We start from the raw sequence: 19,828 nt of genomic DNA on the forward strand, positions 1-19,828 counted from the left end.
ATGGCTTTTGTTTATAAGAGCATTATATTATTAGTAGGAAGAGGAGGAGGAGGAGAAGTAGCAGTAATAGTAGTAGTTTACAGTGGACCGTGTCAAATTCATTTTGATGCATAGCACATAAATAAAGTCAGAGTTTAGAAAGCGATTTTTGATGCACATCGTTTCAACATTAACTCAGAGTCGCCTGTTACCGTCAACACTGAACTACTCGATAGGTTTACTGGTTAAACTAGTTCACTCTGCCATCTTGTGGTCAGAGATTTACTTGCGTTATGTGATGGTTTTTCTATTTTAGGATAACAAACCGGACAGAATGTGCATTTGAATGTGTCACTGCTGTGCAGGCTATTTTAGGAAGGTAGTGTGTAACACGAGATTCGGGGGGAAACACACACACACTCGCGCTTTTACTCCCCGAGAGGGACACGCGCTTTACGCAAACGCAAAATCGGGATTGAAAAATACTTTTTATTTGTTTGTGCTTAAAGGAAGGTCTTCGTTCACAAAGTTGGTGAACAGGTGGAGAAGCTTTTCGGTCACAATCGAGCTGTGTCAGCAGTTGAGACCGTGCGCGCTCCCGAAGACGTGCGCGCGGACGTTTGTTGACTAATCGAACGTTTACTGGTAAGTTTTATACCTTTGTGCTTTACTTGATGTCATGTATGGACTTGTTTGTTTGTTTGGAGTCGTCGTCTCTTTATTATGTGTCGACAGAGGATCGACCCGGCTCTTCTTTGCTCACTGGACTTTCACTTGTTGCATTCAGACCCGATGAATCAGCTTTTGTTTCGCTGTTTAGAATCAGAAAACCGGTTGCGTGCCACCCATTTCACCCTGGTTTGAAAAGTCCCAACCTCTTTGATGAATATTAAAGAACAAAGACTTTCGATTTCTGCTGACGCTTATTTATTTTAAACAAGCCTCTTCTTTATTAAAAAAAAAATACTTTAAATAAAGTCAAATGCCACCTTGAATTAAATACTGGAAAACTGTTTACACTATTTCAACTTAAAACACACTTTAAGCACTGTAAAGTATTTGAAATAGAATAAATAAAAACACTGTACTTTCCATGTGCGTATGAAGAACTATTTAAAAAATAAAATTAAGCACATAAACTTTTTTAAATTTACAAATCCTGATAATATAATGTTTAACAAACAGACTATAAGAAAATAGTCAATTTGAAATTAAATGAATTTACTTTGAAATAATGAAAAAATAAGATAAACACCTGCCACAGTGTAACAATCAAAATTCCTGTAAACACTAATTCATGCTTGATGGTCTCTTCAGAAGTTCACCATGACTCTGCAGTGGACCGCGGTCGCACTCTTCCTCTACGTGGAAATCGCCGCCAACCTCATCCTGTGTTTACCCTTCATATCTGCCAGGAGGTAGTTGCTTGTTGTTCAATACAAAAAAAAATAAAATGTGTGAAAACATGATGCAGATTATTTTCCAAATGCTCAACAGATGGCGCTTGGTGTTCAGCTGGAGAATTTGGAACTGGCTGTCTCCATACTGGAACAAATGCTTCTTTACAATGATCATGGTCCTGATTGTCCTTTTCCTTGGTAAGAAGTCACCACATTTGAGGATGTACTAAGGCCAAGTTGTGTTCAGTCTCATGACGGTTCATCTGCAGACGCACTCCGGGAGGTGAACAAGTACTCTGGACCTGAGTCCATGCAAGAAGCCAAGGTGAACACCAATCTTTTTGACCATCTCCACATGAAGCTCTTCAGAGCGCAGAGGAACCTCTACATCTCTGGCTTCTCTCTCTTTCTGTGGCTGTAAGTTTGCGTAAAAGGCCACTGGCAACCATCTTGTGACATCTGGAGGTCCCACTGAATCCCTGTGATAGTGAAGTATAGATTTGTTGTTTGCTATTTTGACATTAACATTTGAGGAGTTTCACTGTATTTACAGTTTTGTAAATTAAGGCCAACACTTCCGATTGGAGAATGCATTTTAACTGTTGATAAACAAATTGCTTGTTTATTTACAGTTAATACTTGGCAGTAATGGTTTCAAGTGAACTTTCAGTGACTATTCCAGATGAACATCAAGTCAGTCTGAAGAATACTTTATACTGATCAATTACTGCTACTAATACACATGTGAATAAGTAGTTTATTTAGCATAATAAATGTTCCCTAATCGAATCCATGCTTTTTTCCTGCTTTGCATGAAAAAACATTGAATGTACATCACATTTCTACAGTACCAATCTTCCTTAGACTTAGACTTAGACTTAGACTTTCTTTATTGTCATTGCACAAAACATATTACTATATGATGGCAACGAAATTTCGGTCTGAGGCCTCCAGTTTCCAAAAACAAACGAAATGTCCAAAAATAAATAGATAGATAAATAATAATAAAATAATAACAGATAAGTGCCAGTCCAGAGGATGTACAATTGAACAAATAAACAGTATTGCCGCTATTGTCCCATGTTCAGCAACCTGACAGCACCAGGAACAAAACTGTTCCTGAATCTGGTGGTTCTGCATCGGATGCTACGGAACCGTCTGCCAGATGGCAGGAGGGAGAACAGTGCATAGTTTGGATGAGTAGAGTCCGCGATGATCCTTTGTGCCCTGGATAAGCAGCGAATATCTGCTATATCCTTGATGGCAGGGAGCGGGGTCCCGGTGATTTTCTCCGCTGTCCTCACCACCCTCTGCAGAGACTTCCAGTCTGATGCACTGCAGCTCCCAGACCAGACGGAGATGCAACTGGTCAGCAGGCTCTCGATTGTCCCTCTGTAGAAGGTGGTCAGGATGGGGGGGGGCAGGGAAGCTCTTCTCATCCGCCTCAGGAAGTGCAGACGCTGCTGTGCCTTCTTTGCCAGGGAGGAGGTGTGGAGTGACCAGCTAAGATCGTCTGTGATGTGCACACCCAGGTATTTGGTTGTACTCACCACTTCCACAGCCCTGTCGTTGATGTAAAGAGGGGCATGGCTGTGTCTTGATCTCCCGAAGTCCACGACAATCTCCTTCGTCTTGTCGAGATTCAGGGCCAGATTGTTTGTCTCACACCAGTCCACCAGATGTTGCACCTCCTTCCTGTAGGCCAGTTCATCATTGTCCTGGATGAGACCCACAACCATTGTGTCGTCCGCGTACTTCAGGATGTGGTTGCTGCTATACTTGGGGCGACAGTCGTGGGTCAGCAGAGTGAACAGCAGTGGGCTGAGGACACATCCCTGAGGGGAGCCGATGTTCTGGGAGATAACACTTGACGTGTTACTTCCTACTCGGACAGACTGGGTTCTGTTGGTGAGAAAGTCCAGCAGCCAGTTGCACATGGAGGTCTCCACTTTCGTAATGACATTCACAGCCAATAGTAACTAAAGTAGCTAGTAACTAAAACGCAAAAATCAAGATTTTTATTGCGATTTGTGATGATGCGAAAAAGATGGCAAACCCCAAACATATAATGTGACTGCTATACTGTGCTGTGGAGCAGTGAGACCATGCTTACTGCTAGGTAACAAAACAATGACTTATGCAGATGATTCTTGCACAACTTCATGTGTCTCTATGGTAAACAACCTACTCTTGTGTTTGATTTGATATGCAGAGATCAGGCCTAGAAAAGAAAGAAATGCAGACAAATTATAGACAAAATGAATGTTAGCGTAGTTAAGCTTAGCATAGCTAAGAACGTAGCTGTGGTGAAAATAGGTGCCTTCCAAAACCTGAGTTAAACTGTCCAAACATTCAAAACTAAGCACCTCTGTCTTATAGTAGTATAATATAAACAGAAATAAGTAAACAAAATGAATTTGTTTTTCTTCATTTTCAGTATCATGCGGCGCGTCATTACGCTGCTTAACCAAGTAGCTGTGACTTTGGAGGACAGTGCCGGACTCCAGGCCCAGTTGGAAGGAGCGGTGAAAACAGCCAAAAAGCACCAGGAGGACAACGCTACGTTAAAAAGAGTAAGAAAATATCTTGAAATAAAGTGGATGGTCATGTCTGTCAAACTGTCAGGTTTTTAGTACCTGCTTATTGCATTGAATCAACCTCATGGCACATTATGGGAAGAAAAAAAAATCATACTCTATGTTCAGGCGCTGCTGGAGGGTGAAAAATCAATGTCGGAAAACAAACATCAACTGAAGGTGGAGGTGGAGAGTTTGACAGCAAAACTGAAGGAAGCTGAAGCAGGTGAGAGTCTAGTCACATGACAAGTTTGACACTATTTTGATCTTTTATTCTGATATGTCAAGACAGCAACACATGACACACGATTATGAGGTTGTTGTGTGTGTGCGTGTGTGTGTGTTTTCTGCAGGTCCTCACAACTCCAATCCTCAATTTTAAGATTGAAACTTCAAAATAACTAGGTCATTATAATGGAATTTAAGTTTGCTTTAGCTCCTTGTTTAGGTTCGCCGTTTGTTTTGGATGGTTAGGATTAGGTCAAGCAATGCGAGGTCCCCCAAAAGTTAGTGAAACAAACCTGTGTGTGTGTCCAGCTGCACGCAAGTCTGAAGCAGAGGTGGAAGCCATGACCAGGCAAGCCAAAGGTCTTGCTCAAGAGTACGACCGACTGCTGAACGAACATCATCGACTGCAGGTATTGATAAAACACATCCGTGATGCCCATGAGTGGCGGTAAACCCCTTCCTCTTCTTTATTTGCAGAATGTCCAAAGTGCTGCAGATAAAAAGGGTCAATAGACACAGATGAGAATTCGTCCTCAAGTTTGTTATTGTTAGGAATAAATATGGTCAATCGTCAATAGATCTATCATCGACAACAAATCATTGAGTTATTGGGAGGAAGAGTTGGCGACTGCTGCTCATGAATGACTTGATTTTATTAAATGTTTATACTGTATCTGCTTGTCTTGAAAGTTTTTCAGAACTTGTAAGACTCCTCCTGATCTTTGATCTTTCTGAAAGAATGAATGTAATTCACATGCTGTGCAGAAAAAAACAGTCCAAGTCAGCTGTATTGTCTTTATTCGTACAGTATCAAACATAAAAATGACACCACAATTCAATAGGATTTCTTAGACAAATGTACATATTTGAAATAGATAATTGGCTGAAGAAAAAGATGTTGGATCAGGTACTTAATATTTATAAACCCTGGACGAACAGACGGTTTTCAAAAGAGTCGTCCCAAGTGCTACACATTCCTGAGTGAGACAAGAAACCGTGCCGAGGATCACAAGTGGGTCTCTCTGTCCGAACTCTGGCTGGAGGTCACCATAAATTGTTCGCGTTGTGTAGAAGTGTTTTCCTCCTTCTCCAGTGACTCCTGCTCACCGCTGCTGTTGGCCAAGGCTGTTTTCTCCTCTTGTTTTACGTGTCTTTGGAGGAGAGAAAAGCCCAAAATGCAAAGAAGGAAGGAAACTGTCCTCAACCCTAATGTCAGGCCCAGATACAATATCCTGCGAACATCAAACACAAGACATCAAGGGATAACTTTTAGCTGTATTTGCTCTGCTGTTCAACACATTTGCCCTTTTGACATCAATCCATCTATTTATGAGCTTTCAGTTGTAATATTAAATACATATTGGCTTTCATTTTATACGTTTCGATTGTATTTTTTTTCACTCAGTTATTTATGAACATGGCATTTGAGATTTGAGATTCCATTCTTTTTAATTTCTATTATTTTTGTGACTTAAAATCCTCATTTCATGATGATCCTTCTGTTAGGTTTCCTCTGCCTTTTCACATATCTGTTGATTTTCATATGAATACACTGAATAACTCATGTGTTGTTTAAAGATATGGCTACCATCACTAATGTGACCTCCAAACTGTCAGTATTAATGTTGCCCCAGATAACAAAATACTTTTAAAATACTCCCAATAATATTCAACAAAATGAGCAGAGGATGAAATACCAGAACAAGTCAAGCACCTGTAGGCTGATGTGTTGTATATTCTGCATGCTCCTCGTCCGCCGCACGCCTTGTAGCCCCACTTCAGACACGTGGTGTCTATGATGGCTCCAAAGTATATCGGAGCTGGTATCCCTGCTGTTGTGCCAAGAAACAATAGGTACAACTATGAAAGAAATGTCAGTGAAATGTAGCAATAACACACTGCTGTGTGTGTTGCAGAAAGTGAAGGGCCTCATATGAATCATTTGTTTAAATATATGAAATTCATTGAGCCAAATGTCAGCTCTTGCAAAGCTAGTACCTGACATTTCAGAAAAATACATAGAAAAAAATGAAGGATGGTTCTCACCCAGGATGTGAGTGGCCAGCATGTGGATTCCAAGAGCAAGAGATTTGAGCTCATGCTTCACGCATCTGCAGAGAGGTAACAGAAAAAAGTAAAAAAAATGGAGCTTTGGCTAAATATACAGCAGTTAGAATATGTTAGTGAACTATTAGACTGATCTATAATGTGCTTTGTGTGAATGGCTTTTTTATTAAGCACTATTATGATGGATTTATTGAAGAAAAATACACTTACATTTTCATTACAAATGGGCAATTGATATGATAACACAACACTAAAACACTGGACGTGCAACATCGCATTATAGGGTTAAAAAAAAAAAATACGTCTGACAATAATAAAAAAAAAGGGCCAAAAATGTTGCATTATTGTCCCATAGAACCATAGGTTAGTAAAACGATAACAATGAAATAAACTGGCTCTTCATAATCCTGGTAATAAGCTGCTAACAGAAGGTGCGAGGCTAGTGATTGTTATTGTTATATTGATAGGAATCTTGGTCAATAATCTGTTGTACTAACATGGTCATGATCAATAATAAAGTGTAATGAATCATTCTTATGTGGGATCAGAGAGACCTGGGGGCTTTGTGAAACATCACCATCTATCTAAGGCAGGTGCAGTAAGAAAATCTTTAACACCCTTTTTTATGTTTTGGGTATGTGGGAGGAAACCAGAGTGCTCAGTCAAACCCACCCAGTGACACTCAGAACATACAAACCCCACACACATAGGCTCACTCCTAGCCCTGCTTCAAGCTGGATTCAAACCACGACCCTCTTGCTTTGCGGTCGCAGCACTTACCTCAGGTGGGTTGATGAGGTTTCATGAAACTGTGTCCTCATGTCTGGAGCCCAGTAGATGGCACTGTCTGCACATGATCTTTGGCTCTTTAGACCAATATTTCAATGAAACCTCACATTATTTTTTTAAACGAAGAGCCCCACTTACTGAGCTCTGAAAATAAGGAAACCTTTTGAAACCATCACTACTAACCACTGTGCTGCCTCAAATTGCTCAGGATAATTTAATCTTAAATTTTGTGATTTCAATGTATATTTGTGTATTGACCATATTGGGTTCCACACTGAACATCTCTTTTGTTATATATTTTTGGGAGAAGTTGTGTCAGACTTTTGCTTCACCTGACCAGCAGCACAAATCCCGGAGTTCCCCCGAGTGAAATGATGAATGACGTAAGCACGGAAAGCGTCAGGAAGTATGGGAAAACCCGGTCACAGCCGTCTCTGTGCTGGCACTGACCCAAGGTGGCGGTCAGGTTTAGCGCGGAGCCGTCAGTGACTGCTACACACCTGCAGTTCTCAAACACCTGGGAGAGAAAAGGAATATTGAACAGCACGGATGTATTTAAAAACAATCCTGATCTGATGGTGGAAAGATCCTTCATGACAAAGACAAATCTTTTCAATAAGTCATCAGTCCAGCTAAGATCTGAAGGGAAGAGCACCTCGAGTAGTTTCTCTGTATTTAAAGAGCTTATTTAAACACACATGTAGCTGACACACACTCAAGCCAGGATGCAGTGAAACAGGCCTGGAACATCTGACATCTATTTCCGATTCTGACCGTGTTCCTGCCTGAGCCGGAAGACGATGAGCACCCGGCCAAACACGGGGAAACGTAGGTGACGCCGTTCTCCCCGCACACTGGATCCCAGTCCCTCTGTGAGCACCAGCAACCAGAATTACACTCTGAGAACAGCGACCGCTCCTCGTACGACAGGCCTTCATCTCTGAATACGGAAAGGCATTCATTATTGACCGCCATGTTGAATAATAGATAAGAGGAGATGTCAGACCGTGTTGGACTTATTCAAATAGAGAGGAGGATGAAATGGTGTGGATTAATGTAATACAAGTGTTTCTTACCCGCTGTAAGAGACAGTGACTCCTGCCACCTTGGCATTCTCGCATCCCATGGCAAGGAAGAGCAGCGACAGGAAGTAGCCCAGTATAGACGTCCCGAAAGCAAATTTAGCCGCCGCCATGATTCCGAGTTTGTACTTCTTCATGACAACTCCCCCTGAGAACATACCCAGAGCAACAGCCGGGATGTTGATCATCCCTGTTCATGGAGCAAGACAGAGAAAATGACATCAACATCACACAATAGAGTTCAAGCTGCATTTGTAATTTATGGCCTTTCTTCAAAGCTGGCTATTGAGGATGAGGGTGCAATTGGGAAGTGCGAGTTGAACTATAAAATATGAATCAGAAGCTGCTTCATGAAACACTTATGAGAGATTTCTGCCTCCGCCAAGTGTCCGTTAATGATGACCTTTTGCGGGAGAAATGTAGCCATGTTGAAACGGAACAATAATAATATTCCACTCACCCATGAGGAAGTTAGCTTTTGAGGCCGACTGGCCATAGTGCTGCTCGATGTACTTGGGCTTGTAAGTCACCATGCCAATGAGAGAGTTGAACTGGATGATGGTGACGCATAAGTAAATGATGAAGACGGGGTTTCCAAGGAGGCTCTTGAGCGTGGGCACGAATTCTGGCAGAGGAAATGTCGTATTAATAGTTGATATTTTTCATGCTCCAAATCGACTGATGGAATATCAGTGATTGTCATGTTTTAAAAAAAAAGAATTAAAATAAATAATAAAATAAAAATTTATATTGTTTTTGGAAGCAGCCTTGCTCTGACCAACTAGATGCTTCAGTTGTGTCAGTGTATGTCATTTGTTTCAGGACAGTTTCATTGCAAATTCAATATTTACCCATGTTTACTTGAGAAATTCAAAGAACTGGCTCCTCCACAGTGTAAGCGAGGAGCATAAATTAATGACTATTTGATGTTTTTCTCTCACGCTAGCACACGACGTGACTAATCTCAAACCTCTGGCCATGTGTTGTAAATTAACCGGCTCCTCAGATCTGATCTTGTGATCTCCTCCGGAGTCCTTGATAAACCTGGTCTCCTCCGGGCTACAGCTGGTGTCGTGTTTGTCCACGGGCATGGGCAAGGATTTAGGCAGGAACCAGAAAGGAACAGCAGACATCAGGGTGATAACACCGGCGATGAGGTAGCCCAGCCACCACGCTCCCACCCAGCGGGCGTCTCCCGCCGTGATAGTCAGCGAATCTGGGAGGACATTTGTAACATCAGAGTTGTGTTTCTCTTCCTGTTGCTTCTTCCTCATTGAAGACAAAAAGGCGGAAAACTTGAGGCTGCACCTCTTTATCGTAATACGTTGGAAAATAAGTCGGAATTGAAGTTCAGTTATCATGACAATACTGTAGTTAATGGTGTAGTTATTGTGTGGGTGCCGAACTCGTCGTTCTTACCCATGTCCACATAACCAATATCAACGTAGACTTTGGCACACAGAGAGCCCAGCAGGTACCCAAAGACCGGGCCTATGATTGAGATGGTTTGGACCCAACCTGAAAAAATGGAAGTATTTAAATGAACAGAATTAGCAGTGATTTACTAGCTTGTGTGTGTTTGAGCTTTCACTGCAATAATACATTTCAGTAGTTTTTAAAAGTCTCTCATGAAATCACGTCTAGTCGTGTAAGTTTGAGTCGCAGCATTCAAGGCAGCAGGGTTTTCTTCAAACTGGCTTGTATGTATGCAAGATGGAGAATGAATGGAAGTGAATGGAGGAGTGTGGCGACAGTAGTGTATTACCAATGTACAGGGCCGCATTTTCAGATTGCGAGTAATCATCAATGTAGGAGATTCCCAAGGGTTGAATTGGTGTCTCTCCAATCCCACGTAGAATGTTTCCCAGGAACAAATATATCCACATAGAAAAGCCAGACTCTCGCTCACATCCTAAGCAGTGAAAGTAAGGGGGGAAATAATTTCCTTAACCACAGTATATGGAATTTGAATTGTTGTTGAGTCTTACCTCTGGAGGGCATGATAGAGGGTCTATCATCCACTGGCTCTGGTGAGCCTGCTGCGCATGGGGAGATGTTTGTCGTCGAATTCAACGAAGGGCCAATTGAAGATTCAATCTTATAGCTGTGTACATAAAAGGAGGACTTTTAAAATCACACAGGGCTCCAACATAATTAGTAGCAGCTTGGATCAACCAATTCCATCATGTAACATTGTTCAGAGTTTGACAAAAAAACCCACGTCCATCTCCCAACCAAACCAGGAGCTGAGACAGAAAGCCACCTGAGATTTGAATCTCTCCACCTGAGATTATAGTAAAGCCATCGCCCTTAACAGACTTGGTACTGATATCCACTTCATTGGTGTCTGCTTATATCACACTCACACTTCCAAGAGGGAGTGGCCAATAAGATTAAGACACACCAAGACACAGAGCTGGCAGTGGATGCTCCACAAATGTGCAGGAAGTGGCAACCAGGCGATGTGTATAGACAGTAGTCATGTCCGCACTTTGTTTGTCTGTTCTGTCATTGCCGGTTCTGTGTCTTTTCCCATGCTTTTATTTTGTTGTTGCCTGTTTTGTTTCCTCTTCCTGTTTTCCCTCCAGCTTAATGGCTGCGCAGCTGGAGCTTGTCAGATGAGCAAGCCCCGCTGAGTTCCGGGTTCCAGTCTGCGTGGCCAAATGGTTTCTTCATGTTCCTAATGGTAAACTCTCCCACGACTTCTCTCTCGCTAAACTCCTTCAAATATTCTAAATTCCGTGCACCTTGATTTCTGTTTCAGCCGCCTCCTTTGTTCTCGTTTTCCTCGCTTTGTTTCTGTTTCATGTCCAGGTAGATTTCAAGCATTTTCAGTCATGACAACATTCACCATCCCACGGTGTCAAATAGCGACTAGAGGACTTTTGCGACCAAGAGTGATACTGAAGCCACCAATTCACGTTGCATGTTGAAACATCATACTTGTTTTGCCAGCTGCAGCATATGGGAATCACATCACGTAAAAGACAGGCAGAAGTTGGGGATAAGGTGGCACTCCTTTTGAAACATACAAAATGGTGTCAGTTAGTATAACAAGGCTGTGGCTAATAAATAGCCTTATCCCGTAATCGTTTTTTTACCATCAAGATATTAGGCCTCATGTCGGTCTTCTAACTCTGCATATTACCGTCATATAACATGGCAAGCTCCACAATGAAGACTGAACTGGTGCCCCATGCCCAATCATGAGAATCATCCTAAAAATGTAGTGGTTGTGGCTAAGGCTTGGTCACTGCCATGTGAATGTAGAAGGACCTTTGCTACACTCAAAGCACATCAAGCTTGCCATCTAATATGAGGGTATTAGAAGACTGCTTAAAAGTTCTTGGTGACATTTAGCATAAAACCAAGATACATTTCTCTCGCAAAATGGAGAAAACAGCTCCAATGTAGAGAATTTTCTTACCGACCAATGATGAAGTGAGGCATCGCCATCAAAAAGGTCCCAAAAGACATCAGGACACATCCGATTGCGATGATCTTTGGGCGATGAAGCTTGGCGCCAAAATAACTCACAAAAGCAATGAGCAACAGATTTCCTGCAAGGAAACAAAACAGATGAAAGACGTTCCATCCCCTGCGTCATACACAAGTTTGGGAAACGACTTCCCTTCATTTTGGAATGTTAGATGGCTTATATAACTGGGTCCCAAAAAAGGAATGCAAGTCTATATCTGGACGATATTATTCAGAGAGGCGCTTGTTTGGCCTGATCAAAGTCCAAAGATGCAACTGGGTTTGCGTCTCTAGTTTGTTGTGCATGAACAAAAATGGCCCCTTTTCTCCTTCTGTACTTCAAAGAAGAGTTGCGCATTTCTAGCTGATTCACAATATAATAAAAAGCAGCTGAAATACATATTGAGCTCCAAGATATCCAGTCGACATACAGTAACTGAACAACCATGCACAGTAATTTGTTCACTTGAGCCTCACCTATTTCAAAGCTCCCATCAATGATGCCTATCAGATAACTGGGAATGTCGAACCGCCTTTCCAGCTGTGTTATTGTGCTCTTCATGTAGCTCCCGGACAAAGCCTTGGAGAAGTATGCGAAGGACAAGGCTCCCAGGAACATCTATGAAGAGAGAGAAAGGTGTATTGTGTGGACAGTGAAGCAGCACAGACGACATAAACAAGGTTGTTTTGTGACTCTCAAGCAGTAATAAACGTTCAAGGACAAATATTCCATGGAATTACGGACAAAAAAACAAACCCAAATAAACACTGGAAAATAACCATTTTGCAAACGACTATTGAAGTGGAACGCCATATACATTCCATTAAGTCACTGTATAGGTTGTTGCTCAGTAGCAGCCAAATGGACTTTCAGAGCTTGGGCCAGGCACTCTTCAGCTCAGCTACCTGTGGGCACCCAGCGAGCAACAAAAGGGGGATTAGAGATGGAAATCCCACCAGGATGCAAGCACATCCGCTGTGACCTGACATGCAGCATAATGTGAAACAGGTGAGCGCTAATAACAGCCTCCACATACGGCCGTAGCTCGAAGCAAAGAGCGGCTCCAACACACATATGCAGGTACTCCTACAGGATGTTCATGCTTTGATGAACAAAACACCAAGGTACAGGAACTTCAAAATATATATAATAAAGACGACGTCAGTTTGATGAATGTTCTCACAAAGCCGAGCATCCCGTCTGGCCTGGTCTCTTCTCTGAATGCCAACCTTTCAATTATGCTTCACTGCTAACTGCAACTCATACGGCCCGTGAAACAGAAAACATGCCCCTATTTACCATCAAAACCAAGCTGCGCAAAAAGGCAACACCATATTTGACATGGTTGTCAAGCTCTTCCCGACGATTTTTACCTTTAGGCGATAACAGTGTAATGTATTGAACAGTCATCACAAGTGGCTTGGAAATAGTTATAATATTGTTCAAACATATATCGAAGTCTTTCATTCAGTAGCCATTGTGCTGCATTCACATTTTCCCCCCAGTTCCCCGTTGAACTGTTGACATCTACACCGTGCAGATGGTGGGTCACGACGCTGTGTTGACATGGTGATGTATTTAACATGCCACATAAAATGAATTGGCAGTTTGGATCACGACCCTTGACCAGCAGTTTGACTTGTGGTGAGCAGCCTATATGTGAACAACAAGTAGCCCCCAAAATAGAACTTGTTAGTTGTATTGGTGACACATACAGAACAGAGTCAGGTCAGGTCAGAGCAATAAAGTAAACAAGAAAGCACTGACCCTATAATATCTGTTGATCAGCTGTTTTGTAACGTTGGGTGTCAGACATGGAGACAGAGTTTCAACATTGAATATTAGACCAAAATCTGTTTGGACCCATAACATTTTCTGACGACTTGTGAAGTCTGGCTGCGGACAACATCAGTCTGCTTGTTGGAAACAGAGGTCAACTACACCAGTCATGATAACTACAACAGTCTGGGCCGCAGTGACAAGCTGATATTTTAAAAAAAAGGAGCTGCCTGTAGTTTTCCATCAAACTTTGATGTAAATACAATAAAAGAGACAGTGATCAGTGCAGCCATGGCAACCACCCGGCCGGTCTGCAGATAATTAAAACATCACTCAACCGAAGAGGAGTCAATGTTCCAGGCTTTGATACGGTGGGGTTTATTTTGTTTACAGCTTGCAGGTATCTTTCAGAAGTGTGTGAAAGTCAAAAGTGAATGACATATTGCTTTACAGCACTGCTTCTCAATTATTGTCTGTTGATTCTGTAAACAGAATCATTTTTCCACAAAATTATTATCAGTACACCTCTGAATAACATTGTACCCTTATTAACATAAAAAAGTAAATATATATATATATAGATATATATAAATAAATACCTGTAAATAATTACCTGTAAATTTTTTTTTCCTAACTTTATTGTAAGTTGGTCGATATAAATATGATATCAACCAACTTACAATAAATTAACATTGTTTTTGTGACAGAAATCCAGTATGGTGAGATAAAGAAAACTAAAATTATAGATTGGTGCGGATGCAAGGGACTTCAGTGGACATGAAAACAGATGTTTGTGCTTCAAGGAGGAAAAAACAGTCCCTTTGGTGCAGAGTTAGTTGTGAACCTCAGAGAAAAAATTGGTGCTTGACCGACATCAAGTTCTGTTTACTCCTGCTAACGGACTGTGAGTTCTAGACTCTACAATATAGAAGAAGCTCACAGACTGTGTTTGGGTTTGACACCTTAGCTGTAAGCAAATATTACGCAAATAATAATCTTATCTTACTGTTAAAGAGAAATTCTTACAGTCACCTGCAAACAAATACCTGTAACCATCCACCCCATCACATGACATGTGGAGGAGGAAACTTTTTTTTTCCTTGTCACCTCTGACATCACTTAAGTGAACTGTAAACTACGAGGCAACACTGAAAATCCAGTTGAAATCCTGATCAGGGTGACCAGTCCTGATCCTGAATGCCAAGTTCAGGAGCTCAAACCTTTAGTCTCTTCTTGCAGCCTGGTGAGGCCTTTTAGACTCATAAAATAGCTATTTCAGACTAAACATTGCTCGTCTCAAGCCCTCGGGTCTAAGAGTTAAAAGTTGAGTCAGGGTTTCCACTTTTTTTACTTACATAACATTTTCAACACTTTTTTTAAGTGTAATACTCTGGCAGTCTACATAAATGTAGTCCAATCCTCTTCACAGCTCCAGTATGTAGGTCAATCTTAATCTGTCCTGCACACAGCTAACAATGCAGCATTGGATATAATGAGAATGTGTGCTCCATGCGAGCAGACAAATTCTCCAGTGTAAAAACACTCACGCTGATTCACAACATGTCCAACAATAATCAGCATGACTGTGTTTTCTTTAATTCTTCCGTGCTCTTTTTTCAAGTATTCCACTAAGCAGCTTTTTGCATTGTTGTTACACGCACTTCCTAATCTGTCAAAGATTCCTTGACTTGAGCAGAAACCTGATCCAATAAATTCTCCCACTGGTCGATTAACCAGTTCAAAGGGCACGAAGGGACGAAGAGGGCAGATAGAAACTGTGCCGCATGCTCCACTCCAACCTTGCGTGTACTTGTTCAAATATTCATGGTGTTTTAATCCACGTGTGAAAGCCTACAGAGGCCTTTTCATGCATGAGAAACGTCTTTCTCAATGGCCTGGTGGAAGAACTTGCTAGAGTCACCCTGAGCCAGGGATTTAATTTGTTCTACCCTTGTGTGGGGGCGACACAGTGCAAACATTTTCAGGATTTTGTGTGCCGTCTGCAGCATGTTGTATACAGCCAAAACTACCTTCAGAGTCGGAGGGCAGGAGTTCTTCACTGATGATGAAGATGGGTTGGTGTCAGTCGACCAGCTGTCTGTTTTCTTCATGGCAAATTTTAGAATGGTCCAAAATATAGAAGCGCAAAGACGACCCCAGGTCCTGGTGGGAAAAAACAGTGACGGATTTTAATGGAAAAATTGTTTGATGATATAATAGACGATGGTAGAGATGTTCATTCTTGCTAAATGCCAAATAATAATAATAATAATAATAATAATAATAATAATACATTTTTAGTACTTGCTTTGTTAAAATCTTGGTGAAATTATCAAACATATGTGTGTATTAGCAGTATATTAGCCAGCATTTCATTTGAATTGAAGAAAATGGAACTGAGGATCCACTTGCTAAACCTGACCATATTTACCATGGAATGAAGGTTCACCCTTATCAACTCCATAGGGGTTAATAAGCATGTATTTTGTTCATTAATATTCAATATATGTTCCTCATTCTAAAGTGTTTCCAAAATCTTTCTATAATCTTAGTCTAATGTTACAGAAATACATGACAGACTGGGTCCTAGTTGTTCACTCAAATAGCTTTTGCAGGTTACTGCAAAATATTTTGGGAATCACTGCACAAAACGGTATTAAGGTATTAAGATTCATCTAAGTTAAAACAATCAATAAAAAAATGAAAAAAAGACCAAAACATATTTGTCAACTAAGACATTAAATGGACGCAACAAAGACCTCAACAAAATCATTTGGTTGTATCTTTGGCATCAGCCATGTGACACGTCTGAAGTTGTTCACCTTAAATAGGTCCAAAGCTGACAAGTATGCAGTTTATAAAATCATTTTATTGTTCCTAGAATCTCGGACCAATTTGGTTCTTACACTGAGCAAGAGGCTCATGAAAACGTGCATTTTGGGAACATATTTCTCCTGTGGTATTTGAGCAAATGGTGCTCATTGACGGTTGTGATCATGAGTATATTCCACATGACCTGCTGTCTTTGGCAACCTCAACATTTCTAAAATTGAGATTATAAAAGCCCCCTCCGGGTCCCATCATTCGGACCAGAGACGTAAAAATCAAAGTTCCTCAAAGTTGTGCTAATAAGTGAAAAAACCTCTGGCAAAAAAACTGGTAAAGTTTAAATATTTTTACTATATAAGTTTAGATGCCTGATTGAAAAGATACTGAGGTACATATTCAGCCTCTCACTTTCTCTTCTGACCCTAGATGGAAAGCACATCTTGGTCGTAAACAGAAAGTGTTCTGATTTAAGATGTTACCCTGTTGAAGAGACGGCTCCAGCACCTGGAATTCAGTTCTGCAGAATGGCTCATCAAGCCTGGACACCTGAGCTTTCTCTTATCGTAACATTCAGGTACACGATTTGTTTTCAGAACTGAATATCTATGTTGGTCTCAAAGACTCGTGAAATGTGTCAGCGTTCTGTCTGTTTCTCGAGATTTTTGACGCCATCGCAGCCATGCACCGAGAGTGTGATCATCTGATGAAATCAAAGGCTTCACTTGGTTCAACACTTTTCTCTAATTCTGCCTTTTCTCAAGCGGACGATGAGGGTCCAGGGTTTTGTAGTATTTGGATCGCAAGTGTGTATTCTTAGATATTCTTAGATGCATCAGAAGAGACCGAGGGCAGCAGATAAATACCTGATCTAGTACAGCTGCTTTGAACTCTTCTAGGAAACAAACATTGCTGCAGGCGCTGACACACACGCACACACACACACACTCCTTCATTTATGTTGGTCACAGTGTGCATGATGACCAACAACACATGCTCATTTTGATTCTTAATTTTTCTTTTTTTTCACTTTATCACTAGCTCATACTTTCCAAAAAGTAAGTACAATTGAATAACGCAGCTAAGCTTCAGGACAAGAAAAATCCATGCTTTTCCCGGAAGGTTGGCTGCTGCCTCAGCGTGCCCGGGCTGATTTAGATTCCTGATCACACTGTGCACATCTGCATTCACACCCCATCAGTGGTAGTAGGCATGCCCGTTAATGACTTACCTAACTCACTCCACCGCTCTGCAGCGTTTCCTCTGGAGTCTTCTGTAAATAGAAGCTGAGCAGACAACAATAAAGGCTTTCGTGTGCGACGCTGCTGAGCCTCAGCCACATAGCATGATGATCCAGTGAGTCAGATGATGCTGCTGCTTGTGGAAGGAGCGCGGATGCAAGTGTGTTTCCAGTGGGAGTGACAGGGTGGATACTGAACTCTCTGTTCTCACTGGAGCACGTGATGTGCTGAGGGCAGCGGTGGACTTAGCACATTTTTACGTTACTTGAACCGCAAGGCAAGTTCAGGATCGACGGCAGTTCATAGAACAATGTAAATTAGAGGCAAGAATCTGACATATCGGACCAATAAACACACCGACCTCATCAAGCTCTTAGCAATGAATTATTCATCTTGTTTGTATAGCTGCATGTACTGTATGCACTGGAGGTAGACAGTGTAGCAGTCAGCACTTCTGCTGACAAAACTTAAACAGACTTCGCTCATCAGGCCTGTGAACATGTGCAGTACGCCAGTACATTTTTATCTACCTTGTTTCCATGACAGCCGCAGAGGAACAGCTCGTGAGTTGTGTTTCCACCTTCCTTACTGATGGATCGATAGGCTCATTTAGCTGAGTAAAAAAAAGGCCTTAATGGAGGTTTCAACAACACATCCATATCTATTAATATCTAGGCCAATATTGGATTTAAATGCTAAGAAAAAATGATTCATATCCCTTCAATGCAGCGCCAAAGTTCCATCTCTGCTGCAGCAAACAACACTTTTCACACCAAAAGTCCAGTGAGGTGGACTTTTGGTTTACAGTTTATCATCAAAGTTGAGAGATGAAGAATGAAATAATTTGAAGTCTATAACAGAAACTCCCTGCAGTGCATTATTTGAAAAAGACCCTGAAAAGTGCAGGAGAAGACCAATCCAGGCGATTTAAGCATCTAACATATGATAGTGGACTTCTATGGAAAGCTGTAGCACAAAACTCTCTGTGTTTTTTTTATATATAAATGAGAAAATGTGCATATGCCTTGCTGATATATGACTGAGCACTGAGCATGGATTTGTGGCTGCACCATTAAACTGTGTTGTGGTGTGAGGAATCTTGGATACAAGCGGCTGAAATGAATTTCCTTCTCCTGGAGGCAGGCGTCTCTCTTAGAGATATGTTGCGAAGTGTCGTAGTCTGTCACTCGGGAGAGACTCAGAGTAGAGATGCTGCTTCTTCATGTTCTCCCTTTGTGCGCCGTCGTGTCCGCGTGCTTTCTACACCGTTTATTTTGAAATAAACATACGTGGAGCACCTGGTTCCAGAGTACCAGAGAAGGGGGAAGCATTGGAGCAGACATCTGATCCGGAGTCTCGCCTGCGCTGCTTGATCAAATAAGGAGGTGGGCGGGTTCATAATTCTGGTCTACACAGTGTTTTTTATTTTTACTCTTATTATTATTATTATTATTGAGTGTGTTTCTCTGTAAATAAATTTTCTTCTATTTCCCATTTGAAAATCTCTATGAGTCACCATCGGCCGGAAAGAAATTCCCTGTATGTTAATACATACTTGGCATATATATCATGCAATAACTTAAAATAGAGCATAATTGTGATGAGTGACTCACTGCATCACAGAGTGGAGGACTTCAACGTTCGAAACATGTGCATGAGGAACATCTTGAGGAAAGGTCCTCTTTAAAGGACGGTGTGAGTTGAACTAAATCAGGTTGCTTTGAAATGTAGGAGACAAAGGTTTCCACAGACAGAAAAACAGTGTTTGGAAAAGTTCACAATAACAAAGGATATTGCGGTCATCGAGCCAAGGATTATAGAGGCTGTGCTGAACCACAACAATATTGCTATGATCAGTCTTCTCATTCGCGTGTGACCTGGAAAACAACATCAGAATATGATCATCATCTAGATGCATGTAAGTATGGCGTAGTTTACAGATATATACATAGCGTGTATATATATATATATATATATATATATATATATATATATATATATATATATATATATATATATATATATACACATATATATATATATATATATATATATGCACTACATAGGCAGTAGGAGGAGGAACGGACTACTGTTAAGTAGCTGGCAAAGATGGATGGGGGTTCAGTAATAAAATATAAAATAAAATAACAAAAATTAAATATAATGGGTGGCTACCAAAAAGAGCTGCGTGGACACTCCATCCTCATCCCACCACCTGTGAGAAACATCCCATGAGTCGGATGTGTTCCCATTTGGGTGGCAGTGGAAGAGGGTCGCGTCTGCATATGGGGTCTTTGATGCATCGGCTGGCTCTGGGGAATGTGGAACGTCACCTCACTGTGAGGAGCATGAGTTAGTGCGGGAGGTGGAGCATTACCAGTTG

The 19,828-nt window shown here is 41.3% G+C and overlaps 2 protein-coding genes across 2 annotated transcripts; one reads left to right on the forward strand and one right to left on the reverse strand.

Moving 5' to 3' along the window:
* Positions 1-484: 484 nt before the first annotated feature.
* On the forward strand, positions 485-5,543 carry LOC128771040 (B-cell receptor-associated protein 29-like). Its single transcript, XM_053886144.1, has 8 exons — positions 485-624; positions 1,297-1,397; positions 1,477-1,577; positions 1,649-1,796; positions 3,817-3,952; positions 4,085-4,181; positions 4,493-4,593; positions 4,661-5,543. The coding sequence occupies exons 2-8, from the start codon at positions 1,306-1,308 to the stop codon at positions 4,694-4,696; spliced, it is 711 nt and encodes a 236-aa protein (XP_053742119.1). The 5' UTR covers positions 485-624; positions 1,297-1,305; the 3' UTR covers positions 4,697-5,543.
* On the reverse strand, positions 4,965-17,611 carry LOC128771039 (solute carrier organic anion transporter family member 1C1-like). Its single transcript, XM_053886143.1, has 15 exons — positions 17,436-17,611; positions 15,409-15,541; positions 12,076-12,217; positions 11,549-11,681; positions 10,110-10,225; positions 9,887-10,033; positions 9,541-9,639; positions 9,092-9,337; positions 8,582-8,746; positions 8,116-8,311; positions 7,814-7,979; positions 7,372-7,556; positions 6,230-6,294; positions 5,898-6,015; positions 4,965-5,415 (listed from the first exon to the last, which is right to left on the reverse strand). Exons 2-15 carry the CDS (start codon positions 15,487-15,489, stop codon positions 5,190-5,192), a joined length of 2,085 nt encoding a protein of 694 aa, XP_053742118.1. The 5' UTR covers positions 15,490-15,541; positions 17,436-17,611; the 3' UTR covers positions 4,965-5,189.
* Positions 17,612-19,828: the final 2,217 nt, after the last annotated feature.

The sequence above is a fragment of the Synchiropus splendidus genome, chromosome 14 (assembly GCF_027744825.2).
Source record: "Synchiropus splendidus isolate RoL2022-P1 chromosome 14, RoL_Sspl_1.0, whole genome shotgun sequence".
Classification (NCBI taxonomy): domain Eukaryota; kingdom Metazoa; phylum Chordata; class Actinopteri; order Syngnathiformes; family Callionymidae; genus Synchiropus; species Synchiropus splendidus.

Bases quoted from the DNA above. Each gene is read 5' to 3' on its own strand.
- LOC128771040 (XM_053886144.1), top strand. From the start codon at position 1,306: ATGACTCTGCAGTGGACCGCGGTCGCACTCTTCCTCTACGTGGAAATC. The intron at 1,578-1,648 runs GTAAGAAGTCAC...GTTCATCTGCAG, and splicing joins CCTGATTGTCCTTTTCCTTG to ACGCACTCCGGGAGGTGAAC. The intron at 1,797-3,816 runs GTAAGTTTGCGT...CTTCATTTTCAG, and splicing joins TTCTCTCTCTTTCTGTGGCT to TATCATGCGGCGCGTCATTA.
- LOC128771039 (XM_053886143.1), bottom strand. From the start codon at position 15,489: ATGAAGAAAACAGACAGCTGGTCGACTGACACCAACCCATCTTCATCA. The intron at 10,226-11,548 runs GTAAGAAAATTC...TTATGTACACAG, and splicing joins CCTCACTTCATCATTGGTCG to CTATAAGATTGAATCTTCAA. The intron at 6,295-7,371 runs GTGAAGCAAAAG...ACCTCTCTGCAG, and splicing joins GGATTTGTGCTGCTGGTCAG to ATGCGTGAAGCATGAGCTCA.